The sequence below is a fragment of the Sorex araneus genome, chromosome 8 (genome assembly GCF_027595985.1).
Source record: "Sorex araneus isolate mSorAra2 chromosome 8, mSorAra2.pri, whole genome shotgun sequence".
Lineage (NCBI taxonomy): Eukaryota > Metazoa > Chordata > Mammalia > Eulipotyphla > Soricidae > Sorex > Sorex araneus.
The window spans coordinates 51,448,703-51,467,104 of NC_073309.1; the positions used below are offsets into that span (position 1 = coordinate 51,448,703).

The 18,402-nt window shown below is 42.8% G+C and overlaps 1 protein-coding gene across 1 annotated transcript; it reads left to right on the forward strand.

Annotated features, from left to right (window-relative positions):
* The first annotated feature begins 254 nt into the window (after positions 1 to 254).
* On the forward strand, positions 255 to 16,802 carry LOC101552765 (sulfotransferase 2A1-like). The gene is made up of 6 exons (XM_004619708.2): positions 255 to 390; positions 4,045 to 4,253; positions 8,703 to 8,829; positions 13,577 to 13,671; positions 14,726 to 14,906; positions 16,690 to 16,802. The coding sequence occupies exons 1-6, from the start codon at positions 255 to 257 to the stop codon at positions 16,800 to 16,802; spliced, it is 861 nt and encodes a 286-aa protein (XP_004619765.2).
* Positions 16,803 to 18,402: the final 1,600 nt, after the last annotated feature.

Below are 18,402 nucleotides of genomic sequence, written 5' to 3' on the forward strand. Positions count from 1 at the left end.
AGACCATTCTTTAAAAACATTTCAATAACGCCACATTCTACCTTTGTGGGATTCTTACTGAATTGCAGATCTTTTCTCAAGATAATACTCAGATTTCCACATAATGTCTCCTAAGTGACCTCACAGATTTATAATATCAGGACCTTTGGACTTAACTTAGGGAAAGATTGTACTTTAACATAATGTGGGTCATATACTTAACAAAGGAATCTCCAACCGTGGATATCACATTCCTCCAAAGTCAAGCAACCAGAATGTCTGTTGAAAATAAAAGGGTCAATGGTGTACTTTTTCCGACCGTGGTTTTCACACCTGCTTTCATGACAGAAGAGTGGCATAATTTTTTGTTTACGGATGAAGATGTCTTGCTGCTGACCTACCCTAAATCAGGTAAGGCAGCTGGAGCAGTTGCAGAGACAGATTGTGGCATGTCTTGGGCATTAGGGAAAGAAAAGAGACTTCCTATAGGCCAGACGACAGAGTCCAGGGGGCCTGGAACAGAGACATCCTAACAGGGTTGGGATGAGGACTATCCAGGCTCTAGTGGAGCCTATAGGATGGAATATTAAGGCCACATCAAATGTTTTAACTAAGGTCAAGATGCAAAAGTGAAGAGGGAGCTCATCAAAGACCTAGAGGGAAGCTTTATTTTTGATCATCTGGGACTGTAGCGACATTACTATACAGTGCATATAGTCCCGTGATCAGGTTGTGTCCTATAAGTAGAGTTTCACTTCTCAGTTATGACATGTGAATTAAAGACAATCAAAAAAGAGGAAAAGTTCCATCTACATTGAGATGAATGTGATCAACTAGCATCAATATGCCAGGAAATCCTCAATGATTCAGTAACACCATTATGAAATTATAACGGTGAAAACCAATAAACTTTTATTTACCTTAGTTTAGATACTTCCATTCGCCTTTGTGCTGTAACAAACCATAGGAAGTAAAATTGTTGTGCTTTTTAAGAGGGTAGGTTGAGATGGTGGAGGATTATTAGGGACATTGGTGGAATGAAGGACACATTGGAGGTAGGCGTGGTGTTGGAACATTTAATTCCTAAAACAACTGTATTATGAGCAACATGGTAAGTCATGGTGTTGTATGTATACATATATTTTTTAAAAAGAAAAGAATGCATGTAAAACAAACTAAATAGGTTGTTTGCAGGGGAAGAAATAAATGTGAGCAGTGGTCAGGAAATGAAGGGTCTGGAAGAGTGAGTTATTTAATGATGCTGGTGTTATTACTTTGGTGGGAATCATAGCATTTCCAGGGATCTGGGAGACTCTCCTATGTGTTCTGGAATCAGGGTGGTTCATGCAGTTATTTCACTCAGGGTCTCAAGCATGTCTGACTTTTGATCCAGCCCAGTGGGCAAACGTCCCTGTCCAGATGCTATTCATTGTTTCTTTATTTTACTTTTTCTATTTAAGAATTATATAGACACTGTAATTACAGAGTTGTTCATAATACTGTTCTTTCAGGCATTTGTGTTCCAAACCTATCCCATAACCATTGTGACCTTCCTTCTACCCTGTTCTTAGGTTCAACCTGCTCTTTAGCAGGCACAAAAGAATTGATTTAAATTTCTTGCTGCAACCCAATAATAAATGGAATTTCCTAAAAATGCTGCATTAACAAAAGTTTTGATAATTGCTGTATTACAATGGGGGAAAATGTTTTTCTGAGGGTTAACCAAGTTGTTTGTCAATAGTTTAGCTTATCTGTTATTGATTTTTAAAATTGAGCTTCGTTGAATTCTATGTTACTTTCGCATTTAACTTGGTGTGCTCTAATGGGCTGTCAGTATTGTGGAATTTGTAGGGGACGCTGAGCCCCCTTCGTGATTGCACACTCAAGAAGTCCAGGATCTGTAAAATGGACTGACTGGTTTCAGCAGCTTGGTTTGGCTTGCATCTCCCCAAAGACTGTAAAACCGCGCCCTGTTTATAAAGAAGTGACTGTGGGATGTGAGTGTTGCTCGTGGGACTTACAGCAGTGCAGCAGGGTGGGGGGGGGCTGCTTTGCTCCACTCCAAGAAGAACCCAGAGTTTTCAGGCCAAAACCCTACGTACCTGGAATTTTCACTGGCCTCGCATCTCTGCAGAAATGAGTTGGGAAGCAGTGAAGTTGGGTCGTTTTTATGGGTGCAGCTCTGGGGGTGAGTGCAGAGGCTGGGGCTTCGGCATGGAGGGGACCTGGCCTGTCTCCCATCTTAAGTGATCCCCATAATATTCAGCCTAAAGATGCGTGTGCCCCTGAGATTTATCCTGGCTTGCGTCTCTTCCTGGGTTAGTCCTGAAGCTCTGTTGCTAGGCTGCCATGTACATCCAGATGCTCTTTATATGAGGGAAGGCAAACAAATGAGAACTGAGGCTGAGGTCAGGAGCAGGGTAAGTGCACAGAAATGACCACTGGGCACAGAGACAGAGGCAGAGTCAAAATCAAGATCAAATGCCTTGGCACTGTGGAGCTAAAATGTATCACGAACATCTCAGGGCATATTCTTCAATCTTTTATGAAGGAGTGAAGTTCAGAAACAGTCACAAGATTTTGTGTGCTTGCAACTGAGTATTGAGTCCAGCTGACTGTATAGAGTCCATCGACCAGTCACAGAAGGACAAACTATCGTGCTGGTGCATTTAGGCAGGGTGCTGTTCTTGAGTTCATGAAAAAAGAAAACAGATGGGTGGTGATTATGGAGTAAAGGGAGGGAAAGAGAAGAGTTTATATAGATTTTATACAAGGTCCTGCTTGAATGTTTAAAATCAGGTATAACATAAATCAAGACTTTCTTACAAAGAGAACTATGAGCAAAGAGGCGAAGAACTCCAGGCATGTCCCCAGCACTGTGATATTTGCTTGTTTCTTTGGTTACTGAGGTACCAAAGGGTTTCAAGAGCATAAATGTTTCTGTTTAAGGATACACTGCACCATTCCAAACCCAAAGCCAAACTGCCAAACACCCCTTCACTACTGCTGACCCACAGGCCCCTTGGTAACATCTAACCATGACCGCACACTAAGGGGTAACTCTCCCAGAGTCACTCTATTTTATTTCTTTGTTTATTTTCTTGATTTATTCTCTATCAGCTGTATAACCCGGTGTTTATTTTTATTTACTTATTTATTTTATATTATTTTAAAAATTTTATTTTCATAAGACATTCACGTTAATTGATTATATTTAATATTTCAGCACAAGTCCCAACACCATTACACTTCTCTACCAGCCAATATTTTGAATTTTTCCACCACCATTCAAGCCTGACTACCATGGGCAGATGCTAGATAATTTATTTTCTACTGCTTATTATAAATATCATGAGAGGTCGCAGGGCTGAAAAAGCTGTCACATATTTTTGGAATTTTAAAATTGTAAATGGTTGGGATCCAGAGACATATCTGTAGGGAGCTAATCCATTTTGAGATTCATTTGGGAGTCTCTGGATCAAGGCTGTTGATAAGCTGAGATGGCACCAAGTGCAGACCATGGGCATGACAGCTAGGACCCCAAGTGGGCAGGGAGACAAGAATTGAGGGCCTATCTCCAGTGCTACCATGTGGCCTGGAGTCTTAGTCCCTATATCCACATACCTAGGTTTTTGTTCTGGAAGCTCATGACTACCAGGATTTCATCTGGAGCAAGCGGAGAGGGCACACCCGCTCCATCTGAGGTGACTCGGTGAAATTGACTCTGTACGAGGTCTGGAGAGATATCCCATGAAATGTTGTCTTCTGGGAATCGCTGCTGTGTCTATGTCACCTGGTATTTAATTTCATAATTACTTCCACATTAGATGAGAAGAACTGGACTTGATCTCTTCTCCCAGATGACTAGGATTCCTCACTGTCTGTATTGTTCTCATCTTTTTCATCCACTGTTTGCAGGAATTTGGTTGTTTTCAGATCTCAATTTTTGTTGATAGAACTGCAGTCTATGTTTGAAAATGGTGTCTTTTTGTCCCATAATTAGTGTGATACATTTTTTAAAAGTCAAAGAAAATGCCTGACCTTCATTTTCTGTCCTTTATTTAGGAACAAACTGGATGATAGAGATTCTTTCCCTGATTCGTTCCAAAGGAGATCCCAAGTGGATTCAATCTGTGCCTATCTGGGACCGTTCCCCATGGTTAGAGACAGATGAGGGGTATAAGGTATTGAAAGATAAGAAAGGCCCACGCTTTATGTCTTCCCACCTTCCAATCCAATTCCTGCCCAAGTCATTCTTCAATGTCAAAATGAAGGTGAGTGCACGATCTCCCTCGTATGTGTGATCAATGCTTTTTAAATCTCGGTATTCCCAGGGATTAACAGAGACTGTGGTGGAGATGCATAGTCTCTTTCATAGGCCTGGAGAGGGTATGTGGTTTTGTGTTAGATGACGTTACTGTGCATTTCTGAGTGTATTATGTTAACCATTCTACAGGGTTTTTGGCAGCCAAGTAAAAATGAAAATAAGGAGTTCTTTTCTGTGCTTTGTCACCCCACTTTGTTTAAGATGCAACTTATATTAGGTCAGGTTGAAGCCCAAAGAGCTCTTTATAGGAGACGGCTGAAAATATTCATGAATGAATGCTTGAAGCCAGTGTGAGTGGTTGGCACTCATCCTGAGTTTTCTGCTCCCTTGTCCCTACCAATTGTCAATGTCTGTTAAGTCCAACAGTCTAACACAACTCTCATGGGAATGACGGGTGACACACAGGGATCATAAAGAGTAATATACTCTGTGTCTGTAGACAGAAATTATTTTGAGATGAACAGTAGAGCAAAGTGAGGAAGAGTGAGTCTATGTAGATAGACAGGCGCAGCTCTGCCTTCTCCTTTCTGGGCCTCTTCTGTGTGTCCTGGATTCACAATTCCCTCATTTCCTCATGAAATGAAACATTGGGGAAGTGAAGGGTGTTTTGGGTCCTGGAATTTCTGATTTCTGTTTGTGCAAAAGCCCCTTCGACTCCCAAACTCAATTCATGGATACTCTGAGTACCAGTGTTGACATTTGGTAACATGGAGATTCAGGAACAGGTATCTTTGAAACCTTGTAGGGATGAGCTAATTCTTTTATCCTTTTTTATTAGCAGGTTTCAGTTATACAATGTTCCAACACCTGTCCTTCACCAATGTATATTTTCCACCACCAATGTGTCCAGTTTCTTCCCACCCACCCCTAAGCTCCTTCAATGTTTCCTCTCTCTCTCTTTCTCTCTCTCTGTGTGTTTGTGTGTGTGTCTCTCTCAATCTCTCTCTTTCTCCTTTAGAGAATTTTGGTTTGCTACATGGGTACTGAGAGGAAATGAGTATGTTCAAGAAGTTCAGTATTTAAATGGAAAGGTACAAGTGCTGTGAATTTTGTAAATGTGTGACAGTTTGGAGTTGAAAATAACTGCCAGGGATTCTGGAATTACAGCGATGTAGGGGGAGTTAGCCCCTCTTAACTCAAAAGGAGCCTAGAGATTTCAGTCATAAAACCAGCATACCCAAAGTTCCAGTAGAATAATATCTTGGTGAGCTCCGTCCATAGATGTTGGGGTTTGGCCCAGTGGATTGTGGCGATTTCGAATTGTGGGAGCAAGTGGCTACCGAAGGCTGTTTGGGAATGCACTGGGCTAACTCAATCCTCTTCCAAGTGCACTTGGTATGATTCAGTCATGCGAGTGTCTGAAAAAATTTACCGAGGCTTTTGAATAAATCTCATTTGAGATTTTTTTATAATCAAGCAAGCTTGATTGTGAGCTTATATAGCAGCACCAGAGGAGGTTGATGGGCAAACCTAAATTTTGCCAGCCTAATTTCTCAGTAAACTGTGTCCTTACCTGAGGGATTCTTTTGGAGGCATAATGCCGAATTTTGGGGTGTCAGGAAGCCCAGGGGCACCACCGGACTCCATATACTCTTGCCCAGCAAGTCCAGGTTGCCCCAATTGCAGTGCTGCACCCTCTGAGCCCCAGGGGTAGTAGAAGTAGTAACCTTAGCCAGACTGAGTGGGTTTGGCACTCTCCGGAAGGTGGCCACAACTAGTCCAGCCAAACCTTCCTAGAGCTCACTTGTCCCTGTCCTGAGTCCAGTCTCCAGGCAGTTGGAGCTCGGAAAGATTTTCCTCCAAGATATGATACCATCAGCCACTGCTGAGAGGGCTGATCTGGTGGGTCTGTGTAGGGGAGAGGGGCAGGGACAGCTGGGAAGTCCTGGTAACAGTGGGCAGTAGGGTCCACGAGCCTGCCCCCCATGGCGGGAACCTGGGCACCCCTCTACACAAGTGTCAGAGCACCATGGTGGTGCCAGGTTGACCTGAAGATCACTGTTTATTCACATAGAAATGCTGTGGCTGCAGCAGCCTGCTGACATAGCACACATGACCGTCCTGTCTCTGCCAGTGTGGGCACCTGCAGCCGCACCACAGCCTTCTTCAAGGGTCACATTCCTGACCAGAGCTCCAATGCGGGTACCAGGCTGGTTCCGAAGGCACTCACTGTGTGAGAATATTTTAAGGACCCTTACCTTCCTTCCTTCAGTCAGAAATTTTGTGACCACCACTGGCCACTGTTCAGCGAGTCGAGAGCTGTCGGCGTTCAGCCAGCTCTGGACAGGTGTAAACACGCTGCCACCATCTTCTCCCCACCACCCTGCCCTCCACATACCTAGTTACTTTGTATTATTTGGTGTTTTCTTGGATTATAGAACAAGAGAGTTGAACATGTAGACTGGAAAACGACCAAACTCAAAAGTGGAAAATGTTTTGTTTTGACGTGTATGAAGCCTGACTGTATTAAGCTCTATGAAGCAAATCGAACAATAAAGACAAGTAATTTATGATGACTTTATTCACTTGTTTAAAAAATGAGCAGAGGACCCTTTGCTCCTAAAGATTATGATCTGAGAGGTCTTCTAACTCATTTGGGCACCCAGAGCGGCTTCTTCAGAAATGCATCCAAACTGTGAACTGTGCTACAACCACATACCACCTGGGGTGGGATTTTCTCCCTCTACGCTATTTTTCTGTGGGGAAAATGGCAGAGGTGGCAACACCCACGTGGTGAGAGGCACCTCCTAAGATTCCCAACCCAGAGGTATGAGTTTGCAGTAATCTGGCTGTAGATGATCATGGAGGCGGGTGTTACCGGCACACTCTCTGCCCAGAAAAGATCCAGAGCTGCCGTGCACGAAACAGACCCTCTTCTCCTGAAGAATGTTATCTTAGAGGTCTTTTCACCTATTTTGGCACCCAGAGCGGCATCTTACAGAAATGCATCTAGACTGTGAACTGAGCTAAAATATCAGAAATCCAAAACCACGCGGCCGCTGTTGGGGCAGCGCGAGTTCATAGAATCTTCATTCTCAGCAATGAAAAGAAATTGTTGAATGATGCCTTTTCAGCAGGCTTGATTGTTGAGGGAAAATTGCAAACAATAATAGTGAGTTCTCTATTGAAATATTGAATGTATTCAAAGTATAGAGAGAATAAAGTGAAGATCATTAGCTACTAATGTGAGGTTGGGTGGGAGGGGGGATATTGGGGTTCTTGGTGGTGAAACATGTGCACTGGTGAAGGGATGGGGGATTAATCATTTTATGACTGAGACTTAAACCTGAAATCTTAGTATTTTTATGGTGATTCAATAAAATAAAAATTAAAATAATAATAATAATAATTTAAACAAAAATATGAGCAGAGGGCAGGAGCAATCGTGCAGAAGGAAGGGTGTTTGCTTTGTATGTGTGCATCTCAGCTTCAATCCCCACCGCCCAGTATGGTCCCCTAAGCCCAAGCAGGAAAGATCCCTAAAGCAGAACCAGGAGTATACCCTTAGCAATATGTATGGCCCAAAAAGCCCCCTCCAACTGACCCCAAACAATGAAATAAGATGTTCGTATGATAGATTAAAATAAGATCTTAGGTAGATAAAAATTATTATTAATAATATGGATGATTAACGGAATACTATGCAGCTGTTATGGAAGTAGAAGTCATGAATCATGCTAAGTGAAATGAGTCAGAAATAGAGGGACAGACATAGAAGGACTGCACACATTTGTACAGTATAGAATAATATCACATGAGGCTGACACCCAAGGACAGTAGATAAAAGGGCCAGGAGGATTGCCCCATAGCTGGAATTCTGCTTCATGAGTGGAGTATAGAAGGCAAATGGGATAGAGAAGGAATCATTGAGAAAATGATGGGTGGAAGAATCAGTCGGGATAGGAGATGTGTGCTGAAAGTAGATAATGAACCAAACATAATGACCTCTCAGAATCTGTATTGCAAGCCAAAATGCCCAAAAGTAGAGAGAGAGTATGGGGAATATTGTCTGCCATGGAGGCAGGGAGAGGGTGGGAAAGGGGTTGGTATACTAGGAATATTGGTGATGGGGAATGTGTGATGGTGGAGGGATAGGTGTTTGATCATTGTGTGATTGTAACACAAACATGAAAACTTGTAAATATCTCACAATGATTTTAAAAAAAATTTAAAAAGAATATGGTGATCACCTCAGTGGGGGTTGATTCAGATAAAAGGAGGGATTGTTTAGTGACTCATGGAAGCTTGATTTGAGGGAAGACCACAAGGATGTCCTCTTCAGCACATGAAAACACGGTCATGTTCTAAACTGATGTTTCCCAATATAAATGAATTTTCATAGGAAGGACAGAGCATAATTTCAATGGATAATATTTACCCCTTTTTTCTATTGAAGGTGATTTACGTCATTAGAAATCCCAGAGATGTTATTGTGTCTGGCCATTTCTTCTGGAAAGGCTTAAAATATGTTCAAGGAGCAGAATCAATGGAACAATATTTTGATTGGTTCCTCGAAGGAAATGGTGAGTGACTGTAAAATACAGCAGTTGGGTGGAGGATGTCAGAGTTCTTTATGAGATCTCATGTTACACCCAGATGGTTACTCAATGTCTTCCCAAAAATTAGCAACTGGTTTGTCAGTATCAAGCCCTATCTTTCTAGGTCCCCATTCTCTACTGGAGTGCAACTTTACAAACCTGGTGCCTCAGGAACCATTGGATACACTGCAGTATTGCTCCTCCCTTCCTTTGTTCCCCTGGGGGCAGAGCCTAGAGGTCAGCTTTTCATCCAATACCTGGATGAAAGAATCCCTACTTCTCAAGACATCTTGAGGTGCATCTTTGGCAAGATCCCATAATCTCTTGTCTTATACAAAGGAGTTTCATGGTTTGAAGTCTTACATTCAATATTTGACCCATTTTGGTGGTAGAGAAACCACAGAGTGGTGAGTCGATTGCTTCACACATGATGGACCTTGGTTTGATTCCTGGCACCCCATATAGATCCCTGAGCTTTCTGGGAGTGAGTCCTGAGCACAGAAATAGGACTAAGCCATGAGCCCATGAGATGTCAATCAAAACTTAAATTTTGAACGCAATTTGACTCAAAGATTGTGAGTGTCTTAAGACAGACATTGGCTTCATACTTTTTCACCCTGAAACCCGCTTTCTGTAGTAACACTGATTGAACAATCATCTGAGCCCTTATTGTACTTACTGCTCTTGTCTATGAGTCTGATGTGTGAACACTTAAAGTTGATGACTGGATGGTGTGTGCATTCTCTTGAGCCCAACAGATGAGATGCCTGTTTGAGTCCAGAACTATACCATAACATAACTTTGTGATTGGACTAGAAATCAGGGTGTGTGAAGTCTACAGCTCAGTTCCTCTTGCTTTTTTGAGACTGCATTACCTAGAGGAAAGAATCCCGACTTCCCATGACATCTTGAGGTGTCTCTTTGCCAAGCTCTCATAATCTCATGTCCAAATGGAGGAGCTTCATGGTTAGAAGTCTTGCATTCAATATTTGACCCATTTTGGTGGTAGAGAAACTACAGAGTAGCGAGAGTTGATTGCCTTGCCCATGATGAGCCTTTGTTTGTTTCCTGGCACCCCATATTGTTCTGTCACCTTGCCAGGAGTGAATCCTGAGTATAGAAACAAGACTAAGCCTTAAGCACCCCAGATGTCAATCCAAACTCAAATTTTTGACCCACTTGGACTCAAAGGTTGTGAGTAGTGTCAGACAGACAGTGGGTTCATAATTTTTCACCCATTTTTCAGAGCAACACTGATTGAACAATCATCTGAGCCATTATTGTACTCTTACTGCTCTTGTCTATGAATCTGATGTGTGTTCACTAAAGGCCGATGACTGGATGATGTCTGCATTCTCTTGCGCCCACAGGATGAGATGCCTGTTCTAGACAGAACAATACCATATTGATGTCATAACTTGGTGATCAGACTAGAAATAAGGGTGTGTGAAGCCTCCAGTTTTGTGACTCTTGTATTTGAGAGATCTGGTTACTTGTAGCCATTTCTACTTTGCATATTATAGAAACATATTTCTATGTCTGCATAAATGTCATGAAATTTTGAAAAAAATTGCACTGATTTTCTAGTTCCCTCTATACTCTGCACATTCCCACCACAGCCATTCTCCCAGAGATCCAAGAACACAGGTGTCTTTTCATTGATTTTTGTTCCCTTCACACCTGACATCAGTATCTTGTTGTCTTAACTGCACAGGTCTTTGACCTCCTGTCATTCTCTAAATAATCTTGAATGGGATTAGCTTCTTCATTTCCCTCTAACACAATTCAATATTTTGACATAGAAACTCACTGTCCTCTGCATTTACTGACAGAACACTAGAATTGATGTTACTGATCAGTGATTTTCATGCCTAACTGCCCTCATATTATTAGTCTAACTTTAAACTCCTGTTGGCCAAATTATCTTTGTCCTCACTACTTTTCTACCTGCTTGTTTTCTAGGTGCTAAGAATGTCAGTTCTCAGCTCTTCCACTGAGCCACATCCGTGCTCCTAGTTTTGTCATCCTGCTATCTGTCTGGGGTAGCTCAAATATGATCCAATATTTCTGGTATTAATTGGATCTGCTTACCCTAAAAAGCACATGCTTTGCATATAGTCTACCAACTTAGATCCCCAGCACCACATGACTTGGTACCCAGCACTGCTCAAAGAATCTTCCAAGCCATCACCAGGTGTGGAAATCCACATACATAAAAAACAAAATCAAAGGGCTGGACACAAAGGGTAGGACGCTTGTCTTGCATGTGGCTGATGCAGGTTAGATCTCTGGTATCACATATAGTCCCCCAAGCATCTTCAGGAGTAACCCCTGAGCACCTCAGGGTCAAAAAAACAAAAAAATTACAATAATAATAAATCAAATAGAAAAATTACTGTCAGGGGAAAAAACAAACCCTTAAAACTTCCAGCTTCATTTCCCATTGGTGAAATCTGCAAACATGTCTGGGAAGTGAGGGCAAAAGAGACTTAGAAAAAAAATTGGATCTGCTTATTCATTTTCTTACCAATGATGTACTTTTGGCTGTATTGGAAACTACAATTGAATGCAAGTATGACAAAGAGTCATGTTCTCTTCCTGATCTTTGTTTCATATCTTAGCAAATCAGAATTCTCCTTTCTATTCGACAGTCCATTTTTAATAAAACATAAAAGATTAGTATTTTATGTTATTCTGCCCAAGGCAGACATTTTTAGTCTCCCTGTAATGAAGCCAGCCTGAGTTTTTTCTCAATTGATATTATATTATCAGATGCACATCTCTGATGTGCAATTACTGGTAGCAATTAATACTCAAATATCTCTGTGCTCAGAATCACTTAATATGTGAAAGGAAATCAAAATTGGGTCAAATTGCCTAATGGAATCTATTGGGCCTAGTTTTAGGCAGATTCATGCTTTAATGAATGATTAGCTCATTTTTCAATTTTCTCAAAATGAGTTTATAGAAGGTAGCTCTCGCCACGTGGATGCTGCCGCCGCCATTTTCTGCTCAGAAAAACAGGGCAGAGAGGGGAAATCCCTCTCTGGGCAGCACGAGGTTGTAGCTAAGTTCAGAGTCTAGATGCATAGCTGCAAGAAGCCCAGAGGTAAGACTTTTTAGTGACATAGTCTGTAAGTGGTCCTGGGATGGGGGGCATTACCAGCATACCTTCCGCCCAGATATGATCCGGAGCTGCGGCGCATGAAACGGACCCTCTGCTCCTAAAGACTTTGATCGACATGTCTTCTAACCCATTTTGGCACCCAGAGCGGCTTCTTGCAGCTATACATCTAGACTGTGAACTGAGCTAAAATATCAGAAATCCAAAACCGCATGGCTGCTGTTGCGGCCATGCAAATTCAGAGTCTTCACTCTCAGCAATGAACAGAAATTATTAAATGATGCCTTTTCGGCAGGACTGATTGTTGAGGAAAAAATTCCAAACAATAATAGTGAGTTCTCTATGGAAATATTGAGTGTATTCAAAGTATAGAGAGAATAAAGTGAAGATCATTAGGTGCTTAGGTGGGGGAAGTGGGAAGGGGGTATATTGGGGTTCCTGGTGGTGGAACATGTGCACTGGTAAAGGGATGGGGGTTTAATCAGTATATGACTGAGATTTAAACCTGAAAGGTTTATTGTTTTTTTCACGGTGATTCAATAAAATAAAAACTTAAAAAAACTGAGTTTATAAACATGGATTACACTCCACCTTCTCAGAGTGACTTTCGAATCCAATATGGTGTGAAGGAGAACAATAAATTTCCACCCACAAGTCACACTAGTTCTCTGAAAATGTTGTGGTCTCTGAAAGAGTTAGACATTCTGTTTATATTTCACTTGAAAAACGAGCCTTTTTGTAGGCTCTTTCACAAAGGACAACTGGAGTGAGCAGAACACTCAGGCAAAGTGATTTCCACCAGCATTCATCAGACAGAAGAGTTCAGACATACTCTACATCTGCTGAACCCAGTGCAGTCAGGCTGGAGGAGAGCCACCACAGTGGGGAAGCGACTGGCCTTACACACAGCCAACTCTTATATGGTTCGAGTCCTACATGGCTCCCCAAGCATAGACCACAAATCCAGAGTAATCCCTAAGCAACTACCAACATTCCAACAAAGAAAGTACAACAAATTCTATGTAATGCCTAGGGGGATATTGAAACTTCCAGAATCACGTGAGACACGAGAAAACTCATTCCCCAAGGAAACATGTCTGAGAAAGTCCTAAATGAACGGAACTGAAAGCCCACCACTATCATGGACACTTTAGACAATTCCCTGGGATACAGTAATTAAATATAGGACAGAGCTCTCAGAACAGAATAGGGGAGAAAGACAGGCAGAAAGAGACAGAGAGATGAAGACAGAGAGACAGAGATACATAGACAGGAGATCATTTCCTAAGAGAAAATAATTATCAAAGCAACTGTCAAAATCATAAGAGAGACAATGTATTCAAGATGCACTACTGTGTCTCTCCATCTGTGGTTGGGTCGCTGGGCTGGAACTTCGAAGAGCCCCAAAAAGCTTTCAGGACTGACTTGGGTAGGACACCCCCAGGATGTTGGAGCACTCTGTGCCCACTTCCTCCCCTTCAATCAGTGAACCATAGTAAAGGCCCTCGTAAGGAGAGGCGCGAGCAATGTTGCGTGAGTTTTGACATTCAGAGGATCCTAACCAGTATGGCGTGGGACCCACTTCATTCTCTGCCTCCCCATCTGCAGTGCCCTTTGGTTCGTGGTTCGACCATACCAATGGCTGGATGCCCATGAGAGATCGGGAGAACTTCCTGTTGCTGAGTTATGAAGAGCTGAAAAGGGTAACTCTGTGTCCTGTAGTCCGAATCCCCAAATTATCTGCACGTTACTACCTGTTCCTCCTCCTCTGTGTCTCAAACCAACATCTTTGTAGACATATGGTAGGTCCCCAGAGGGAGGACATCTCGTGCCACGGGTGCCCCACTTTGGGAGAGCACTCCCCAGACTCCTTACTCTGGCCAATGGTTCTTTGCTCCCTTTAACAAATTTGAAAGAGTTGGAGCCCTACCCAGAAAGAAGTGATGCATGAGAGTCACATATATACTCGGTCCTCCAATGTGGTCACCACTGGAAATGTTGCTCATAGGGGTGGAATTTATGGCTGTGGAAGTAACTTTAGCTGCCCCTATGCCTCTGCAGTTATCTCCTATTTCCCAACATACCTCCCTACCAAGAATGTTTCCTTCTGACATCCACTCCTGTTCATCCTCTGAACAAGTTTCCGTCCACCAACAACTTTCCTTACAGTCATTTCTCAAGTCAGAAGTTTTCTTGTGAAACATAATCAAGACTCATGAAAAAAAAAGTGGAAAGCTTTTTAGTACTGGGAGGAACTAAGGTCAATGAGTCAGGGCAAAGTCCTTCCAGAGATACATCCTTTTTCTCATAATCTCCCGCTGGTGCTGTGTTTGCCCAGTCCAATGACTGACACTGTGCACAGGATGACACTGTGCACCTGTAAGCAGTTCACCTAGGGTGTTTCTGCACAGCCTTGATGGTGCCACGAGAGCTGAAGTCCTTCCCTTTCACCTTGTCAGCTTCTCCCTAGATCTGTCTGAGTGACTCTGAACACAAGTGTCTAAAGTCTTTTCAGCATGTTACTTTCTGGACCCAGTGTTGCAGCAAGGGCTCACCTACACCTCAGAGAATCAGACAGACCTGCCTTCTTCACACTCCCTGTGTTCCCTCTGACACTTTCCAGCCTATCCAGCTGCTGGGAGCTCAAATTTCCAAGTGCTCTTCTGCTCTCCATCACCTTCTCTCTTTGGGGCTTCTTCACTCTCATCTCCTCTCTGGGATCTTTGAAATTGTTGCTCTTATCTGGTCTTCTTCAAGGACACAAGAAGCAGTGTACAGAAGATCTGCCGATTTCTGGGCATGGAATTAGAACCAGAAGCCCTGGATTCAGTCCTCGAGAATTCTTCCTTCAAGGCTATGAAAGAAAATAAGATGTCCAATTATTCCCTTCTGGATGGTATTGGTATTGATCTAAAGACATCAAGCATGATGAGAAAAGGTAAAGTAAAATGCTGTATGTATGACAGGACAACAGGGTTGAGATCAGAAGTGTTTGAGTTCATGCATGGTCATTGTCCATCATTCATTGCCCTTCTCCACGAGCTGGGTGAAAATCTCTCATAGTTATGATGTGAGCTACAGGCACTAGCAGATGCTGATTCCAGCTTTTGGACCATTTGAGTTCTGTGAGGTCAGTAGATCTATCTCTCTTCTCAGAAATTGCCCTGCAGATATTCAGTTTACAAAGGGATCCTCACGAGTTCCTCACCACCATCAAACAGACCAAGCTCAATGATCTTGGGTAGACATTAAAAATGGGCACGTGCTTGTCACTGCCCTGAACTAGGAAATGTCTAAAAGTAGAATTTTCATCTCTTGGGAAGACAGGTCAGGTTTTTCACTCTGCAAAAATGCTGTCTTGCTAAGTTTGTGTCTGACCCGGTTTAATAAAATTCAGTGAATTCACCAACCTTGGGCTCAAGATCAAGAGTTTCTCAGCCAGAGACTTGGAGAATTCCAGCTTCAAAGATGTGTGGCTAGAAGAAGGGAGGAAATTATTTTTATAATCAGCCAGGCTTGGAGGTCACCCAGGTCTGTGGAGTCAGGTGACACACAATGGCGTCTTAGAGATTGGAGTATCAGGATAATGAGGCTTTCCTTGATGTTTAATATCTAGGAGAAGTGTATGTGTAACTCTTTGGGGAGGGCATTGGGGGTGGCATGAGCCATGCTATTGATGCTCAGTATTTACTCCTGCTATGCACTTAGGAATTACTCCTTGTGGTTCTGGGGGAACCCTGTGGAAAGCCAGAATTAGAAACTGGTAAGGCCATGTGCAAGGCAAAGAACTAATCCCTTTACTCCTGTACTATGGGTCTGGTCCTGTTCAGGGACTCAGTCAATTACTGTATTTCTGCAACCTGTGGCCTGATTCTGATTCTTTCCTTTAGAAAAGAGACCTGTGTTCCACAGTTCATGCTGCTGCACAGGGAAACAGATAACTTGATTCACAGGCCACTTGTGGGAAGCTGATGCGAGGGTAGGAACATTTTGGCAGCTGTGTGAGAATACGTTGTTCTGACATGAGAAGGACAGTGATTTTGTGGTGAGTTAAGGGGACATGTTCTAGGATAATTTCTGTCTTTGAAGTCAGTGACTTCCTGTTAAGGACTTCAGAACTGGATATAGAGATAAAGTCTGTAAGGGTCATTACCACAATGAGGTTGTAAGACGCAGCCATAGACTGCTATGACTTGTTTCCTTATAAGCAGATAGTGGACAAAGTGTGTCCAGGTAGTTAGGGAAGGGAGCACCTCCTGTCATGGAGAGAGATATCCCTCCGACCCCCAGGGATTCCAGCATAGAAATCCTGACCTGTGACCTCCAAGCTGAGATTAGTTTGAAGATAATAAAGAACTGGAGAGAAAACACAAGATAGAAGACACTTGCATAGCATGCAGCCAATTTAGGATTCATGCAGCAACACCTACGGTACTCTGAGCCGAGCCAAGAGTGATTCCTGAGAAAAGAACAAACTCTGACACAGCAATTTGAGGTCCAGAAACTAACAAAAATAGAAATGAGATGGCTCTCTCACATGCTTGCCAGTTACACTCAGTAAAGTGAAGAAACCTAGCACAGCATGAAATTGTTTGCTCTTAGTTTTCCTTTTCTTCATCAGTACTTGACAGAAGTAGATTTGTACCCAAGCCCGGATGAGACCACTTAGCGGCAGCAGAGCTGACATCTTCTAATCGGAGTCTCTCTTTTATCTTTGTCAGGTGTTTCTGGGGACTGGAAAAATCACCTCACAGTGGCACAAGCAGAAACCTTTGATGAAATATACCAGGAGAAGATGAAAGATCTTCCTCCAGAGCTGTTCCCATGGGACTAGTATTCTACAATATCCTGGATCTCATACAGATGTTGATCATTGTTTTGTCTTTGCAGAAGTGCATGCCTGGGGACTGATTTGTTATGATTTTGTTTCTCCCTGGAACTCTGATTAACCAGTCTTTGCACCATTGGTGACATTGTTTCCATTGATCTGTGCTCTGCTCTGCATATAATGCAACCCACTTTAGAAAAAGAAATATGGATAGATAAAAATAAATGGGTAAAAATATTACAAGTATCACTGTATCACTGTCATCCCATTGTTCATCGATTCACTCAAGTGGGCACCAGTAACATCTCTATTACTCCCACCCTGAGAATTTAGTAGCCTTTCCTTACTCATCTTTCACAAAGATTTGAAGCTCTTTCAGGCTCAGGGGAATGAGACCTATCATTACTGTTTTTGCATATTGTATACACCACAGGTAGCTTGCCAGGCTCTGTCTGTGCAGGTGAGATACTTTCGGTAACTTGACGAGCTCTTCGATATATATATGTATATATATATATACATATGTGTGTGTATGATGTTCTCAAGGGTGGCACTGAAGAGTTTCGGTGAAATGGTATCACCTTGCCGCACCCCTCTCTTTACATCAGTGATCACTTCCCTGTAGAATGGTGAGATCCTGGTGGTGAATCCACAATACAAATCGCAGAGGATTTTGATATACTGATTTTGAACACCCTGTTTGGCCAGGTCTTTGATGACCGCCTCAGTCTCAACAGAATCGAAGGCCTTCTTTAAGTCGATGAACGTTAGACAGAGCGGCATCTTGAACTCTCGCGAAAATTCAATGAGTTTGGTCACTGTGTGGATATGGTCGATCGTGCTGAATCCTCTTCGGAACCTGGCTTGCTCGCATGGTTGTCCTTCATCTAGCGTTCTGTCTATTCTACTCAGGATGACACGAGTGAACAACTTGTAGATGACAGACAACAGGCAGATTGGGCGATAGTTGCTAATTTCGTGGATGTCTCCCTTCTTGTACAACAGAACGGTCCTACTGGTTTTCCACTGGGACAGAACCTTGCATTCAAACAGGTAGCGTGTGAAGTGTCGGGCCAGTGTATTGATGAGTACTGGCGGCAGATTCTTCAGGTGTTCGGGTATGACCTTGTCCAGACCAGGTGCTGTTTGCGTCTTTACCAGCAAAATGCCGTGTCGGATTTCAGAAGGGAGAACGTTGGGAATGACATATCCATCCGGTGGAATTTGGTATGTGGGCAGGTGGACATGGCTGTCATAGAAGTCGTGAATAATTTTCTCCATTGCCTTTCTGGAGGATGTGATAGATTAATTGGGATGTCGGAGGGCAATCATCTTGGTCTTGTAGTTGGCGAAGGACAGGCGAGCATTGCGAATACTTTTCCTGGCTTCTGCTCCACTGGCCAACACTGATGCTCTTCTCTCATGGAGGGCTTCCTTTATCGACTGGAATGGGAAGGAATGGGAGTGAAGATAGATGGTCAGCAATTACACTACCTCCGCTTCGCTGATGACATCGTTCTCATAATGCCAAACATTAGCCAAGCGGCACAAATGCTGGCCGACTTCGACCGCGAGTGTGGAAAGGTCGGATTGCAGCTGAATCTCA